The 17,956-nt window shown below is 41.3% G+C and overlaps 1 protein-coding gene across 2 annotated transcripts in view; it reads left to right on the top strand.

Moving 5' to 3' along the window:
• LOC307082136 (Na(+)/H(+) exchange regulatory cofactor NHE-RF2) overlaps nt 1–16,595 on the top strand; it is a 26,266-nt gene extending 9,671 nt beyond the window's left edge. Inside the window, exons 3-6 of one of the 2 annotated variants that reach the window (XM_079745603.1) lie at nt 9,407–9,613; nt 13,645–13,798; nt 13,990–14,108; nt 14,310–16,595. In XM_079745603.1, the coding sequence (XP_079601729.1) occupies nt 9,407–9,613; nt 13,645–13,798; nt 13,990–14,108; nt 14,310–14,477 (648 nt within the window). In that variant the 3' untranslated portion in view covers nt 14,478–16,595. Of the gene's footprint in view, nt 1–9,403; nt 9,614–13,644; nt 13,799–13,989; nt 14,109–14,309 lie in introns of both variants that reach the window. The other variant, XM_079745602.1, reaches the window with a different exon arrangement.
• Nucleotides 16,596–17,956: the final 1,361 nt, after the last annotated feature.

The following is a 17,956-nucleotide window of genomic DNA, read 5'->3' as shown; positions in this document are numbered from 1 at the left end:
TGTTGTAAAGAAAACATGCAGAAGAAAAAACATTTTATACCCGAGATGTACGTACCTTAACCAATTATATTCTGTCTGAATGTCTACACGGTTTTCATTCTCTTCAGTTTCAATAGTTAAAGTCATAACTTTGGTGATTCAGTGAATTGATGAATTGAACTGATCCCCACCAACTAACGAACGTTGTTGGCCTCCAACAACGCCAGGCTGACAGCGTATCTCATGCTCTTTTGCCCAGCGAAAACGAGTTATGAAAGCCTGTCCTCCTGGCTGGGAATGACCTTCGACATCGTGACCACCTGAATCCTTCGAGTAACACCATCATATTTGACGGGTTATATACCATGTTTTAACTTCCTTTGGACTATATTTCATGTTGTCTAGGGATGAAGGGCCGTATGCCCTTCATTTTCTTATCTGCACTATTTATTAACTGTTTATGGCCCATATTAAAAAATAAAAAAAATGGTGGGGTAATGTTTTATTCTTAATAAGTCAAAGTATGTGGAGATGCTGAACTTGATTGGTGGTAATGAAATCATCTTGGTCAGAGATTTAAATATAATCCCTGTAGCCCAAGCTACTGTGAATAATTAATCAGCAGTTGATATATTTAAAAACAGTTAAAGGTTTATACTTTGTGAATATAAAGGGTGCAGGATAGTGTAGTGTCTAAGGTGTTTCATTGCAATGGTCTGAATTCGATCTCTAGTTTCTGTGGCCTACCTCCTAGGCATCCTTTGGCAAGATGCACTAACCTCCTACTTTCTTCTCAATGACCAGTGTCTGAATTCACTGTAAGTTGCTTTGCATAAAATAATGTATGAAAAAGGGAGCCAGGGGTCAAATTAACTTTAAATGTATTAGCTGTGCTTGTGTGATAAAAGCGATTGTGTATGGTGAATCAGGTATAGAGGCCTGGATATGAGAGAGAGAGAGAGAGAGAGAGAGAGAGAGAGAGAGAGAGAGAGAGAGAGAGAGAGAGAGAGAGAGAGAGAGAGAGAGAGAGAGAGAGAGTAAGGCAGAGCTGAGGAACATGCTGAGTTGACATTTAACTCTTTGTTTCTCTTGCTGTTTCACATTTCCTCTCTCTCTCTCTCTCTCTCTCTCTCTCTCTACACTATGTTTGTCTCTATACGTATCAAAATAGATTAATTTGCATGGAAAATAAAGATGTATTTTTCCCCCACTTCTCTCTCACTATCTATTTATCTTTCATGGTCCATTTTACACAAAGAGTAACTTCATTGTTTGAATGCCGATTGTTTGGTGTTGTGCAGCCTACACAATACTATTTGTCAACCAAATCCTCGTTATCACAATATGAACATGTATCTGCTAGAAGAGCCCATTTGAAGAATAATAACAACAACCCTAGTATCTGGGCAGTAGACCAAGTGGCAAATGTATTGAATTACATGTTTGTTTGTTGTTTGGAATGCCGATCGATTGGTTTTGTGAAACCTACACAATACTATTTGTCAACCAAATCTTCTTAAACACAATACGAACATGTATCTGCTAGAAGTAGACCAAGTGGCAAATGTATTGAAATACATGGAAAAAAAACACCATTCAGCTCCATGGTGATGGAGCGGTGGGCATGTGCAAAAACCTGGACGTGGAACAGGACAGTGGATCTGAATGGGCAGACTGGAGGACTAGAGCACTAGTAGGAAATGCATGCAAAATATATTGTACTGTTATGTTGACCCTTACATGCTCTAGCCGTGGGAGTGAATACAGAGAGATAGGGTTGGATAACAGAGGGATAGGAAAATAGAGAGAGGTAGGGTTGAGGAATAGAGAGAACGAGGAGAATAGACAGAGGTAGGGTTGGAGAACAGAGAGAAAGGAGAAGATAATAAGAAAGATGCAGAAAGAGGCCGGCTCAGATAGACAGAAAAGGTGAGATGCTATCAGTTGATGTGTGTCACAGCTCCGGGTGCAGTGTCCTTCATAGCAACAGAAAAACAGAAAATACTTAATGAAGTGAACTTAATGATCTACAGCTCTGACCCTCTCCGAACACCACACTCATGCACAACAACCCTCTGGTGTTCTTCTGTTGTCATTTTGGCTGGACTGTCACGCTGGGAAAAAAATTAAAAACGGGAAAAATGTATACACACACACACACACACACACATACACACACATAGTCGGCTCACAACATTATGGATTTTCCGTCTGTATGTCTGTCTCTCTGTCTACATGTATGCCTGTCTCACTGTATTTCTGCATGTGTCTGTATATCTTCCTATCTTTGGATTTTCCCATCTTCCATCACTGAATCCTGTTGAGTATATTTTGTTTCCTGACACACAAACACAGGCAAGCACACACAGGCGTGTTTGTGTCTCCATCAAGTCATGAACACTATTCTCTCCCTCTTGGGGGGCTGATTCGCACTCTCTCACACACACAAACTCATACAAAATCACTCAATCAATAAGAGACACACACACTCACTTAATTACTCACTCATACACACAGATACACACTCACGACACCAACACATGAATCCATCCACCGACACATTCAGTCACTCTCTCACAAACATTGTAACCATCACTCACACTCAAAACAACCCTCACAGAGATGTGTAATGAAAACCTACATTAACGTCATGGCGGCACACCCAGTCCAGTAAAGTGGTCTGCGCTGCGCTGATAACAAGGGCGTTATCACATGCTTTCAGCTTGTTATCGTTTTTTTCCCCCAAACATCTGACCTTTGACTCATCTCTTTCTAGTCTGACTGTCGGTTCAACCTGATCATCCACATCTTATAACTTTTATATAATTGCCATTATCTATTTGTGTGTGTGTGTGTGTGTGTGTGTGTGTGTGTGTGTGTGTGTGTGTGTGTGTGTGTGTGTGTGTGTGTGTGTGTGTGTGTGTGTGTGTGTGTGTGTGTGTGTGTGTGTCTGGGTGTTTGTGTGTGTATCTTATTCTATAATTTTTTGTAATTGTCAGCCTAATTAGCCTGAATACCACACATTGTTACTTTCTCAGTTTGTTGTCAAGATGTAAGCCACAAGGGAAATCTGATAAACATTCTTGGATTTTTTGGGAACTAATGTTCTTTTTACTATTTAGTTGTTATACCTATTGTTTAACTTCTTCTTCTTTCACTGAGGTTGAAATTGTATATACTTAAGGCTTTTAAATGCATTGAAAATGTATCAACCGAATGAGGCCAAAGAAAGAAGGGAACTAGAATAATAAATTATTAAAGAGGAAAAAACATGGCAACTTAATTGGAAATCGCAGTTTCTCCAACATGGTTGGATGTTTTTATGTTAGCCGGGCTCGCTCTTCTAATGTTATTTTAGCTGGACTGTCATCTGGCTAGCTTGGTTAATTGAACTTCCTCCACTAAAAGCCCCCCTTCGGTAATCATGTGAGCTTGTTAGCCAAAATTGGGCTCAGGTGTGGTTGCATATTATCTCCTCTATTGGCGTTGTCCTACCAAGACACATCTGCAGTTAAACAAGGATAGAATTAAAGAACATCTTGAATGTACCACATGTTAAAGTAGACTTTAAGCTAGTTATAAGGTGTGTTGTTTCCTTTGGTGAGTTTTCTCATATTGAACAAGTTACGTCTGGGTTTTTGTCTTTTTTTCTGGTTGATCTGCAGTTTACATTGTGATTGACAATTCTGAGGGGCCAAATGAATAGTAAGCTAGGTTTTATCTTGTTGTTGACTGGTCGAGGGATAGAAAGAACTAAAGAGAGCTCGAGAGAGAGGAAAGCCAATAATAATGAATACAAGATGAAGACAGCTGGTGTCGGGTGTACAGAACGAAATTCTGGAGAAAAAAAATCGAACGAGAGAAAAAGAGAGAGAGCAAAATTAGGGACATAAAAATAATTATCGAGCAAAGGGAAAAGTGTATTCGTTCCTGTGTTGTGGGCCCGGGAGCCTGTCATTGATGTATACAATTTATCATTAACTTTCTGTCTAGATATTTTGGAACACAATCGTGTAATTGACCACGTCTCCTGTATCATCCGCCTGTTCATGATTATACTTACTTTCTTCTTGAAAAAAATAATGTTCAATGCTGTGGACCAAAACTTTGGACCAAATCCATGTTATGTTTGGGATTGAAAGCTTAATTATTTCTTAATGTGTCCCTTACATTTTTAAAAAATGGTTATGGAATATAAATGACATTACAACTGTAGTCCTTTGTTGGCATGAGTATTAGGGCCGAGGGTTTTACAGTTTTGAACATCATTCTCATGTTTTCGAATTCTAATCTCCTTCCCTCTATCTACTGTAACAGATTAGACTCAAACTATGAGAGAAATCAACCTTGATTATTTTGAGGCAGTAGGTCACTTTGGTACCCCTCTTCTATTTTTATTTTTGAACCTCTTCCAACATAACTCCAGAACATTATTTAACAAACAAGACTGGAGTGTATTTATTTTCTTTGTGGGTCCTATGTAGCCTCATAGTCTGCAGTTTTTGGTTCTCTCTTTCTCTTGTTATTTTTCTCTCCTATCTCACGTTGTCTCTCTCTACCCATCTCGCTCTCACTCTCTAGCTTCTAGCTCTCTCTCACGCAGCACAGTCATATTGTCAGCAGACATTGATGCACCTAACCAAGCTGTTAATTGGCCACAGGTGCGTCTCGTTCCCAGAGGTCACTGTCAACCTAAACCAACACTTAATTAAATGAATAGAACAAGAGCTTGACAAGAATGATGATATATATATATATATATATATATATATACATATACATACACACATATATAGCAAATATCTACCATGTATATATATATATATATATATCAGTACTTCTGATAGAGCATTTGACTATTGCCAAAGACCTCAACAGAAAGTAACAATCCAAAGACTTGAATGTTATTCAATAGAATGAGCAAGCAGATTCCTGTAGTCTAATTCATTACAACATTGATGCATTACCTCTGCATTATTTTATGATTACACCAACTGTGAGTGCACAGAGTGTGATTTCAGAAAGTATAAGTGCCAAAAGGTGAAACACAATGATTTTAAAATGCATTCAAAATGAAATAAATAAATTACACACATCGACCCATGGTCAGCACTAGTCACATGTCACATTCTTACTGAGACCTGAAAGCTCTTTACGTTTACCCACTGGGCTAATGACACGCACACGTTCATACACACACACACACACACACACACAAACATAAATATTCACAGATGATCAAATGTAGTCACACACACTCTCTATCATTTAATACAGATTGTTAGATGCTATTGTAATATGAAGTGTTTTCTCTTCTTCAATCCAGTCCTATTTTTCTGATCTCTTCTAATCCCACAGAAGGGTCAAGTGCAACTGTGATATCGCGTGTGAAAGTGTATGCTTTACAATAATATAAGTCGTATTCGTCAAACACATAGGTACTTGCTTTCATGCAGAAATATTCGCACACACACACACACACACACACACACAGACACACACACACACACACACACACGCACACACACATTTGAACTCAACAAAAAACTGGCAGAACCAGTTGTGCTGGTGTTTAAAACAGGGGGTGCAAACGCTAGACAGGCACTGCAGGAACATTACCTCGGCTAAGATCAATGTGCACGCACACGCATGCTCGACCACACACGGTCAATTACAGGTTATGTGTGTTTCTTAACAGTGCGGCCAATCCTTGGCTGTGAAGGGGTTAATAGGTGGACGACTAGTGGGACGATGCCCCCATCCCACTAGAAGTCTGATCCATTATTTAACATGCAGAGATCTGGTTTCACCAACACAACCAGCACCATGGCCAGAGGCTCGCATAGGCTGGGGAGTACATGAGCACACTCATCAAATACACACACACATACACACAAGCACACACACACAACACACATTAACCCTAACCACATTACACATGTCACCCACACAGATATAACACACGCGCACACACACACACACACACACACACACACACACATAAAACCTATACATACACCAAACCCACACACACAGACACCAGATAACAACACAACAAACATGCACATACAATGTATTTTACTTATTCTTTTACTTTTAGACTTTTAGACTCAAACAATGTCTGAACTTCCTATCGAACAAATTTTCTAACTGGTTTATTATTAAACGTTCAGCAAGTTCACTTTGTACATATGACATATATCACGAGTATAAAACACATAACAGTTAGAATACAAAAGTTACTGTATGTATACTGTATGTATGAATTTAATGTCCTCTTTTGTTCTTTATATTTCATTTGATCACACACGTACAAACCAAACACAGATATAATTGTTTTCTGACCAGCTCATTCTGCTGTTGGGAGGAGCTTTCTCTCTGGGACATTCCTGTTTCCTGATCAAAAGCTAGTTTGGTGACAAAGGGGAATATCTGCCGGCCCTTGTGAAAATAAACTGTTCGGGAAACCAGAACACCCTTTGTGTCAATATAGTTGGTCAATCTCACCCCGTTCTGCCCTTGATGTTATTCACTTAATCTATGATGGATTGTTCCATATTCCATAGTCTCTTGGGTGGATGGGGGAGGGGGTGTTGGGTCTTCTGAACTGTATCCTTGTAGGCTTACTCTCTCTGGCGTTCCTGTTCGTCTTTGTGATTGTGTCATGAAATTGGCTAGTCGTTGTATATTGTTAGCTACATTAGCCCTTTTTAGTAAACCAGCCTAAAAACAAACAACACAACTTTACATTGTATTGCACAGAGCAAGATCATGCAATGTATAAATTGGTGACCGGAATAAAGTAGCAATGTAATCAAGTGTGTAAGAGCATTTAAAATTGACATAGAAATGACCAACGTGGTACAAATACAAAGAAAATGAATCTCTTCACGGGCGCAGCCATTTTGTTGAGAGCGTCATCACTGCTCTCGGTCTACTCTCAGAAATGCCGCAAGAAAGCTGGAGATCTTCGACTTTCGACTCGGAAGTCTTGCGTCCGAGGATTGAGGAACACACCATCAGCATCTTCCTCTACTTCACTTCAAATAAAAATAAACCTTTCATAACTACAGCTGGTTTAAATAAACTGATCATTATATTTTGGGTCACTGCGTGCCATCTGTTTGTCAACAGACTGTAACAGTAGTCTCAACAGGAACATATAGTACAGAGAAGGTCCAACCAAGAAACATGTGCCAGTTACTCCAGTGCTGCCCCACTCCACATATTAAACCGCCTGTCTGTTGACCCGGTAGTCAATGTAACCTGCAACTACTTTCCCCATTTGTGCTAGTTTGGGTGTTTGATGGTTCGGAGAGAGAGGATTAAGAGAACCATAAACTCCTAACATCAGTTCCGCATTACATTCATTAGTTCGCACACCAGTTTTATTTAATTGTATACCGTGCATTCTCCATGTAAATCCATGCACCGAACCGTGACGTCCGTACCGATTAGATTCAATACAAAAACATATATCGTTACACCCGTACTACTATAATACTATATGATATCTATATATACATGTCTCCATGCATGTATACATACACATCCAATCTTACATACGTACCTGCACACACATGCACAAAAAACACAAATACACGCACACATACTCTTACATACATGTGCACACACATAGGCCATAGAAAATAATTGCCGTTGGGGGCAGTCATCATAGGTTAGCCCGGGTCGAGATCAACTCCTCCAGATAATGGATCCCAGCTGTGTTTCTCAAACACTGTTTATCTTGCTCGAATTCCACTGTTATATAGCAGTCTGGTCTTTCAATCTCTCTTCTGGTCTCTCGCTCTTTGTGTCTGTATCTTTCTGTCCCTAACAGGTTTACCCATCCGTCGGTCCCATCCGTCGTTCCCTCTGTCGGTCGATACATCTATCTGTTTCTGTCTAAATGTCTATGGACAGCTAGATCTGTCTATCTCTCTACAGGTATATAGCCGTCTATCAAAAAGTCAATCAATCCATCTCTTTGATATTTTTTCTATCTTTCATCATCACTTGTTCCTTCTATCTATCTATCTCTCATGGTCATGGTATATACTCTCTGGTATTGGCCGCTCTTTCCTGCTGACCGCCATCCACCTCCACTTAATTGAGAAGGTGGTGGGGACAAGATGCGGTGCTCTCTTAACTACCCAACTAACACTGCTATTGCCTCTCTCTTCATCCCTAGATTCAATATCCCAAAGGCTTTATTGGAATGCAAAGTATACATTCAAATTGCCAGGCAATCTCTTACTCTCTTTGAATCTTTTTGACCTTCTGGTTATACTGTCAGTTTGTCAAGTTTATTAGTCTGAATTGCTCAGTCCATTACATCACATATTTTCCATCTCTCTCACACACACACACACACACGCACACACACACACGCGCCCATATGCACAAACGCACAAGCACAGAGGCAGGCAGGCTGCCCAGATAACAGTCAGCTTGCAGAATTTGACACATGAACTGGAATTGTAGGCCTCCTGTGTTATTTTCTTTCATATCATGAATATTATGGTTGTCATGATTGCTCATGCTTGTGAGCGTCAGATATTATTCTAATAACAATATCCCATAATAAGGCTGTTCAATAAAGAGAAGCATGTACAGGTCAGCAGTGGACGTAGGGAGATTGGGAGCGCTTGAGAAAATAAGAAAAGAGAGTAAGAAAAGTGTTTCCACACAGCCAGTCCTCCCGACTGCTCATTGTCCTCAGGATGATTTCAACACTCACGTCATCCTCTCTCTCTCTCTCTCTCTCTCTCTCTCTCTCACCCAGGCCTCCCACACTCTGTATATTTTTAGCGGACACATGCAAGGCTATACCAGCCTCCTGCCCTGTTTGGTTGAAACAAATGATGTAGACTTACATAATCCCTCAGTGTGTGTCTGTGTGTGTGAATGGGAGTGAGAGAGAATCTCAGTAATCAGCAATCTACAATAATCTATCGATAATCAGAGATTTATTTTAAGATTTACAAAAATGTCGTTGATAGATGCATTGTGCACCACATATTTAACAGAATGCAAAGGGATATATGAAGTATATGGCAGTAAAGCAATGACAAGGCTGACACTATTCTATGTCTTCCCTTTTTGCGACATCCGTTATCAAGAATTCTCCTGCTCGTACTGTTTCTCACAATAGAATTCTGAGAGCCACAAGTCACAGAGCTAGTCTAGTACAATATATCACCTGTAACAAAGAGGACGACAGAGAGCTTGTCTTTGAACAGTTATTGGGGCTCTCAGAACTTACATGGGTATTCTGTAAAACTTCTCCCTCTGTACATCTCTACATTAATTTGCTCCAAACAGACGACACAGGTTGCAGTAGAACAATATGTGTACATGTGTTTTAAATGTGGCGGGCTCATAAAATGTAGTCCATATAAAAATACATTTGACTGTTTTCCAGGAGGCAGCCACCCAGCTGGAGACTCAGGCGCAGCCCCCCCTGGACCCTTCGGAGCTGGTCCCGCGGATGTGCGTGCTGGCGCGCTCTGAGGCGGGCTACGGCTTCAACCTGCACAGCGAGAGGGCCCGGCCCGGCCAGTACATCCGCTCCCTGGACACAGGGTCCCCGGCCGAGCACGCTGGCCTCCGCCCGCAAGACAGGCTCATTGAAGTATGTAAGAATGTGTGTGTGTGTGTGGAATGCAGTGATGTGGTGTAGTTTCCTGTGTTTTTGCTTATATGAGGAGAATCAATTTTTTAATTGTCCTTCACACCAATGATTCGACAAGACTAATGGAACGATTCCACCAGCATCGTCATTTCCGTGCGACTGGGGGATAAAAACGGACAAACACAGTACCCACGAGGTATTTCTAGACAACAGCCAAAGCTTAGCTTATTGAAGGAAATGTCTGCAAAAGTTTGCCGTCCTTCTGTGACGTCCTACAATGTGGCTCTTTGTTTAGTGTTTCGCGTTTTTCTTTTTCATTGGATTTATTAGCAGGCTACTCTGTGTCGGACTGCTATGAGGTCACGATGCTTACGTAGCTGCCGCGGCGATCACCATCCGGCTCAAACCCCGCCCTACCATAAGGGTACTGTCGGCGGTGGAAAACCGAGCTGTAACCAGGCCGCCCCTAACTGTACCGCACCTAACCGAACCGAACCGTACCACACTGCTCGGTGGAAACGCGCCATAAGCTTTAACTATACAGTGTAGACGTAAAGTATATAAAGTCAGTAGACGTAGGATCCAAAGATGGATCCAAAGCTCTTCCTGTGCTGGGTACACTGATGTACCCTTGGGTTGCTTCGTTGCTACATGTTGGGTACATGTTAATTATGGACAACATCTAGATATTAAGGAAGCAAGGGTGAGCAGGATCGAACTATTGGAACGTACCTGTGGTGCCAGCTTTTGCCCGTTATTTAATAGCTGGAATCTTTACGAGGAGGGTGTGAAAGACTTGGTGCCAGCTGTCGGCCATCTTTCACAGGCTTTGTGCAGGGAAACCTCCCTGCTGAACAGAAACATCTGGGGTGCTTAGCCCATCTGTCTTTCTATCCGGCATGTGTGTAGTGTGGGTCTGTGTGTCTTTGTGTGTGTGTGTGTTTTTGTGTTTGTATTAGCCTGGAGCCAGCCCAGGACTGTTTCCTTTTAGTCTGTGAGTGGGGAAAACATGTTAGAGGGGTGGTGGGGAGTCTGTGAATAATGACCTACATGAGGACGAATGGGGATGGAGCTCAGTGTGTGTGTTGTGTGTGTGTTTGCGTGGATAATGAGAATTATGTCTAACCATGCATGGAGACGTTGCTTGTGTCACCTGTCAGCAGCTTGTTAGAAAGGTGAACACCCATCGCTCTCTCTCTCGCTCGCTCACTCACTCTCTCTTAGCTTGTCCGATTACACTTGAGTTTCTTGGCTCTAATCTTTCACTAGCAAGCCCGTCATAAGTGAGCTATTGTGTGTCAGTAGCTAGCAGAATTCCCTGCTAGCAAGTAAAAGTTACCTGCTAGCAAGTAAGACCCTGTGAGCAAATCTTTTTTTCGTAGGATGGTAGGGGCAAGTACCGCCTTTTTCGCCTCTGATTCGCCTGTGATTGGTTAGAATGTCTCTCCTCCGATTGGTTATGGTTAGGGTGAGGTTTAGGGTTAAACCTCACCCTAACCCTAACCATAACCCTAAACCTGACCCTAACCCTTTGCACCCGGGGAACATAGGACCTGGGGAACATAGGGATGACCCCAGCCACTAGCTAACTAACATATGTAACTAGCTAGCTTACATATGTCTCTATCTGGCAAGCGTATGACACTAACTAGCCGGCATATGTCACTAGCTAGCTAGCGTAAGACACTAGCTGGCTAGCATATGACAAAAGCCAGCCCTGGACACGCTATGTAGGGTATAATTGATCTTTGATTAACGGACGCCAGCTCCGTGTCCAGCCTACATGTTCTATGTCTGGTTATGGATGCCAAAGGCCAAAATGCTATCAACTTAAATGCCATATGACATGCACATATAATCAACCACAAACAACATCAAAGAATGAACCACAACTTCATCAGATCCAGCTGGTACACTTGGAGAGTAAACAAACAATATAAATTCTTGCCCTTCTATAGACACATAGATCACCACTTAAACAGATAAACACTTGGCAGCGAACCAAGCACACAGACAAAACCACAAACACAAGCTAAATCCATAATGGCCTTCATATTATCATCATGGCTGAACCTGTTCAAGCCAGTGAGCTGAAGATTTTACATCAGCAACGCAATCACCTGGGACTTATAACTTCCTAAACATACACACACACACACACACACGAACACACACACACACACACACACACACACACACACACACACACACACACGTGAGCCAAACTTTTATATGGCTTACATACACAAATACACAGAACACTTAAATATATGCATATACATTTCAATAGCAAAGTACGATGTGGTCAAGAGCTTGGAAAATGACCTTGTCCATTGTTGGACTGAATGTGAGGGAAGTGAAACATGAGCCAGTACCTGCTGTGTTTGTGGGGACATAACACACACTTGGCTGTGTGCATCGACACCTATGGGTGCTCCAGGGGACTGGCCCTCCACCAGGTTTATCAGCCTGGGAAACATGTCTGTTGGAATGATTGTCTTTCTGTCGGACTGAATGTCCAATTGTTTGAAACAGCATCGTTTGTAGATTGTTTGCATGGTGACTGGGGGACTTTGTCTTGCTCATTTCATTGCTTCTACTGAGCGCAGCCAGGAATTGAGCTCAGGTCTGCAGTAAAGCAGCTGGAGCAGAACAAGAAACAGCAATCGAAAACACACACACACACAAATAATGCTAATAATAAAAACGAGAGGTAAAATGCATAAAAACAATAAATGGTGCCATGAGGAATGAATGCCATGAGGAATGAACGAATATTATGATTTTGTATGAGAGAATGACAGCAGGTGTGAGAGGATTCAAAACCTCCTCTATCTCATCTTTCTGATCTCGAAGAGATCTTTGCCTTCACCACAATGCAACAATGCAGCCTCAAAATGAATCCAATGCTAACTGAATGTAGAATATTACTTTTTGAAAACTTCTCCTCCCGCCCAACCCCCTCTTCCTGCTCAACTCCCCCCCCAAACTTATACTGCCTACCTCCCTCCTGTCACAAATGAGAAAAAAAAGGAAAGCCAAAGACAGACAGAGAGAAGGCTGAATTCACCCCGAGGACATGGACACCTGAGAACAGGAGCCCAGCGAGGGACCTCGGACCAGCTCGTCAATAATAGATGCTGCGCCACTGTCGTCCCTCTGCATCGTCATGCAACGCTTACCGCCAATCCCAGAGAGACACAGAGAAACATGGACAGAGAGAGCGAGAGAGCGACCGACAGACAGAGTGAGGGAGATCAGAGGCAGATCAGAAAAGCAAGGGGGAGGCGGAGGTCGGTATGCGTAAATGTGCCAACACAGATGTGCTGTATGCCCTATTGGTGTTACCATCTTCTACGGTCTGTCTGCTGCTCTTCTTTTGGTGTCTTTAGTGTTGATGTCGTTCTCCCACTATGTGTTCTTTGAAATAAGCTCTAAAGCTTTTAATTTGTACCTAAGGACAGCCCTTATAAGGGCACTCTTTAGAAACACCTTTTAGGTGCCCAGGTGCATGAAATCGTCATCCACTGTTGGCTCCTATTGCTGCGGCAGAGGGGATAAAGAAAACCTATTTTCACTGCTGTTTCCCAAGATTTCCCTTCTCTGTCCACTGGGTTGGTAGGAGTTCATATGGCACGTGTTTTGTGGGTAACCTTGATGGGATGCAGAGTGGAGTCCCATTGAGCAATCCTCTGGCCGTGGTTGGTGGTTAAGTTTGTGCGTTCTACCATACTGCAACCTGTTGGTGAGGTGTGTTAGTGCAATATTAAACTGGAACCACTTTAAATTGAATACCAGGCTGTGGAAAGTTCAGCCACTGATAGAAATTATCGTTAAGAGTTGAGCGTTAATTCAGATATATCGTTCATGGGTTCTTACCAGCATAGTGTTAAATTAAACCCATAACCTTTGGATTGAGAGTTGATCACTCTCAACCCTAAACAATTCTGCCTCTTTTACATGTGTGTATATATATATATATATATATATATATATATATATATACATATTGTTCATAAACTCTGGTCCAGGTGAACGGGGTTAACATCGAGGGCATGCGGCATGCAGAGGTGGTGGCCTTCATTAAGAACGGCGGCCAAGAGACCAGGCTGCTGGTGGTGGACCCTGACACAGATGAACACTTCAAGAGGATGGGGGTCGTCCCCACAGTCGACCACCTCAGAGGTCAGTATGAGACAACCGACCACGCCGCACTGAGGTCCCTGCCAAATGTACAGCCTTGTTTCTTGTTTCTGTATTCTGCATTCGGTGTCCAAAGTTGATTGTACGCTGACCATTAAATAACAACAGGGGTGGTTGTCAGCCTGTATGGTTGACAAATACATGAGCAATGTGTGTTGTCTCTTTCTCACCAGACTATGATGGCCCCTCCATCTCCAACGGGTCCCGGAGCCCCCATCTGAATGGGAACTTCACCACACAGTCCATCAGGTCCACCCAGTCCAACCAGAGTAGTCAGGCAGACAGCACGCAGGTACGGGCCCCAAGCTAACACTCAAAACCAACCTTCAAATATCCAATCACAACAAGCCTTCAAGCAACCAATCAAAGCCAACCTCCAAACTAATCAAAACCAACCTTCAAACAACGACTCATAGCGGTTATCGCCTCATGATTTTATTTTTAGTATCGCATCACAGTTTCTTGTGTTGTGTTATCTCCTCCTCTCTGCTAGATGGCGGATGATGAAGGAAGCCGTTTTCTAGACGCCTTCGCAGAGATCGGACTGAGGTTGAGCCCAACAGCCGCCGAGGAGAAGGAGAAGGCCCGCGCCAACCGGTCCAAGAAACGAGCCCCACAGATGGACTGGACCATGAAATACAAGCTCTTCAGCAACTTCTGAGGGACTGGACCATGGAATACAAGCTCTTCAGCAACTTCTGAAGGACTGGACCATGGAATACAAGCTCTTCAGCAACTTCTGAGGGACTGGACCATGGAATACAAGCTCTTCAGCAACTTCTGAGGGACTGGACCATGGAATACAAGCTCTTCAGCAACTTCTGAGGGACTGGACCATGGAATACAAGCTCTTCAGCAACATCTAAGGGACTGGACCATAAAATGCCAGCCCATCAAGAACAACTGAGGGATTGGACCATGAACTGCCAGCTCCTCAGCAACTTCTGAAGGACTGAACCACGACGTACCAGCTCATCAAAAGTTTCTCAACAGCTTTTCAGCAATTTGTGATCAAATATCAGCTCTTCAACTTTTGTTTCTGATGGTCTTAAAATAACATAGCTAAGAACACACACACACACACACACACTTAAGCAAGTGTGTGAGGATGATTTGCGATGAAGGATTGTACTACTTACTCTATTTTACTCTTCACTTTCTTGAATGATTTTAAATGCCTTTGACTTGGTCAAGTGTTTTTTGGAGCTTGTTTACAACAGACTCAAGAAAGTTTTTTTTCAACTTCCTCTCCTAGGATACTCTTCGTCCTCCCATCGAAGACTACTTCCCCGCTGACTGATGAGAGGATATTTTTATATTTAAGACATATATAGTCTGAGAGAAACATTAGATGAGTGTGATCTGATGAGAATTTTCTGCATTCTAGTAGTTTAAGCCATGTTTTAACCAGCACTTCGGGACTAAGAGGCTATAGGCTATTGGGACCTCCAACACTTTGATGATGTCAAAGTTTAAATGAGATGTTTCTCACATAAATTATTAACAAATCACTATTATAAGTTACTTACTATATAAGACATAGACTAATCATATAAAATATTACTCACCTGTAATAATTTGTTCCAATGCTAAAAAGATATGTTGTTCAATTTAACTCTACAATATCAATGGGATATGCCACTATTGTTTAATATATTGACTGGGAGAATAACTGGAAACAATAGACTGGAAAAGGAGAGGAGTAGGTTTATCTATTTTCCTAGAAAGAAAGAAGATTGTCATCAGGAATAGTCGGTTGCTTGTAAAGGCATTGTGTGAACAGCAGAGGGTAGTATTGCATCTCAAAGAAAAGGGTTTTTTATACTGTTCACCAGCAAAATAATCTGGAACAAATCTTTGCTATGTAATGTAAAGATAGAATGGAATGAAAATGAGAAGTCAAAATGTGAAGAGCGGAATATTTGGTTAGTATTTCCTATTGGCTTGAAGAAGAGAGAGATTAAATACAGGAGAGGGAGGGGAACACCAATTAGTCAGTTAATAGTGTATTACTGGATGGATAATGGATTTCTTTTCAGGATCATGATATAAAAAATTGGCTCTTTTTCGTTTGGGTGATTATGAGTCAGTTGTCAGCAACAAGAAGTTATTTTTGAGATTTGTGTTTCGAGAGTGAATAAATAACAACGATGAGCTGCAACACTACCCCCGGCCAAGTCCATCTACAACATAATAGTCTGAAAGCAAGACCCTGAATTTCATTTGAATTGGGTTTGGTTTGAAAACATCTTTGGTTTCCTTTTATAGAGGTCAACAACTTAAAGAACAATAAAACCGGACAACGTGATTCATTTGTTGAATCCTCTCTAGAACCTTTGTGTGTGCAGACGTTCTGACAAGTGGTTTAGGGTCAAGTACGGGTTGGGGAAAGGGTCATGGCAAACACACACAGACACACATGGGAGCAGATCAAAGATTACTGCTGAGATAAGAAGGTCCCAGTAGGCTTATAGCCAATTACAAACAACATCAAAACAGCTGTCATAGATACACACAATACACCCACAGACACAAGAGCACACACAATGAACTCAAACTCTTTTATCCTCACAGGGAAATATAGAGACAAGGGAATCCGTTGTGTGTCATGTTAAGATGTATCCAAGCACAATATATGCACAGATAAACCGACATATTTGTATTCAGTAATAGCATATTTACATGAATGTTTGATTTGTCTATTGGTTATTTGTTGATGATGAGGATAATAGGATATCTTTACCTGACATTATTTTGATCATCTGTATAAGTATACATAGCCCATGGTGGGTTGATTCCCTTTTTCAATAAAGTTCATCTTTGTTTTTGAATGTTCAACCTTGCCATCTTACATCCCATCTATCACATTCTTTTATTTTGTATAATTATTTTGTAAATATATAATTATTTTTATTTATTTATAAGTTGTGCAATTTTTGCCATCAGTTTAGCTGCACAACTAAAACAATAGTTGTGCAATAGTTGTGCATATTTGAGCAGCTTAAGCAGCACAAATCCTATTATTTGTCCTTCTACATAAACGTTCCAACTCTACTCCTCCTACCTACTTTATGCAAGAATGATAATTAAAACTTTATATACTACCTTACAAAGAAAACTTTGAGGGAATGACTCTTTAATGCTCTTTATAATTTTGAAGGAGGCTTATTTAAACTTTTAAACTCTCAGACAGATCAAAATGTTCAAGCCCCACGTTGTTTAGACTTTTACAATAACTAACTTTAAATGTTCTCCACAAACACAATTCTATCATTAGACAATTCATATTCGTCCCAAGCTCTTATCTTCTTAAAACTTTTTTCTACAACAATAAATAAAACTTCCTACCATACTATCAAAACTTCTACATAATGACTCAAAAGTCACAATCTTTACATGATAAATTATCAGACTTTTACGCTAAGAATGCCCTAGCAACCACATAGAACAACATAGAAACCATCTAGATTAGCATCAAAAACCCCTAAAACACACAAGCTTTAACACTGTTTAACACTGGACCAATACATCTTAGCATCCATCAAGAACACCCTAGCAATCACCAAGGACATTTTAACATCACCCACAATACCCCAGCAACCACCATCCTAGCGGCCAGTTAGCACACCTTAGCATTCCAGAAAAAAAAACTTCAAGCAACCATCCAGAAAACTAGAAAATTTGCAGAACAAACTAGCAACCATCCAAAAAATCCAAGAAGAAAAGAATTGCACCCTAGCAGCCACCATTATAACAATGATTATTATATTAGTCTAATTATTGACCAGGTATTGTCTTTTTTCCAAACACTTCTGGCTATCTTTGGCAAAGCATTTCTAAGCTACCATGGAATGTGCTTAGTTTGTGTGGTGTTTTTACATCTATTTCTTATACATTGACCTTGCCTCGACCTCTCCTGGGCTCGCTCTTTTCCTCGGCCACTATCTTGGAGGATTAGATGCCGAAATAAGCGTTCGGTTTCCATGTCCGATCCTAGAAAATCCAGCTGACCAGCTGCTGGGGTTTTTCTGTTCCAATCAGGGTCGCACTTAGGTCAAACATCTACTGTATACTGTTTGTGTGTGTGTGTGTGTGTGTGTGTGTGTGTTTTTCTCTGTATGTCTGTGTGTGTGCCTTTTT

Source organism: Pollachius pollachius (assembly GCF_949987615.1).
Source record: "Pollachius pollachius genome assembly, chromosome: 11".
Lineage (NCBI taxonomy): Eukaryota > Metazoa > Chordata > Actinopteri > Gadiformes > Gadidae > Pollachius > Pollachius pollachius.
Note: the sequence above shows the minus strand (reverse complement) of the source record. Positions and strands in the feature narration are given on the sequence as shown.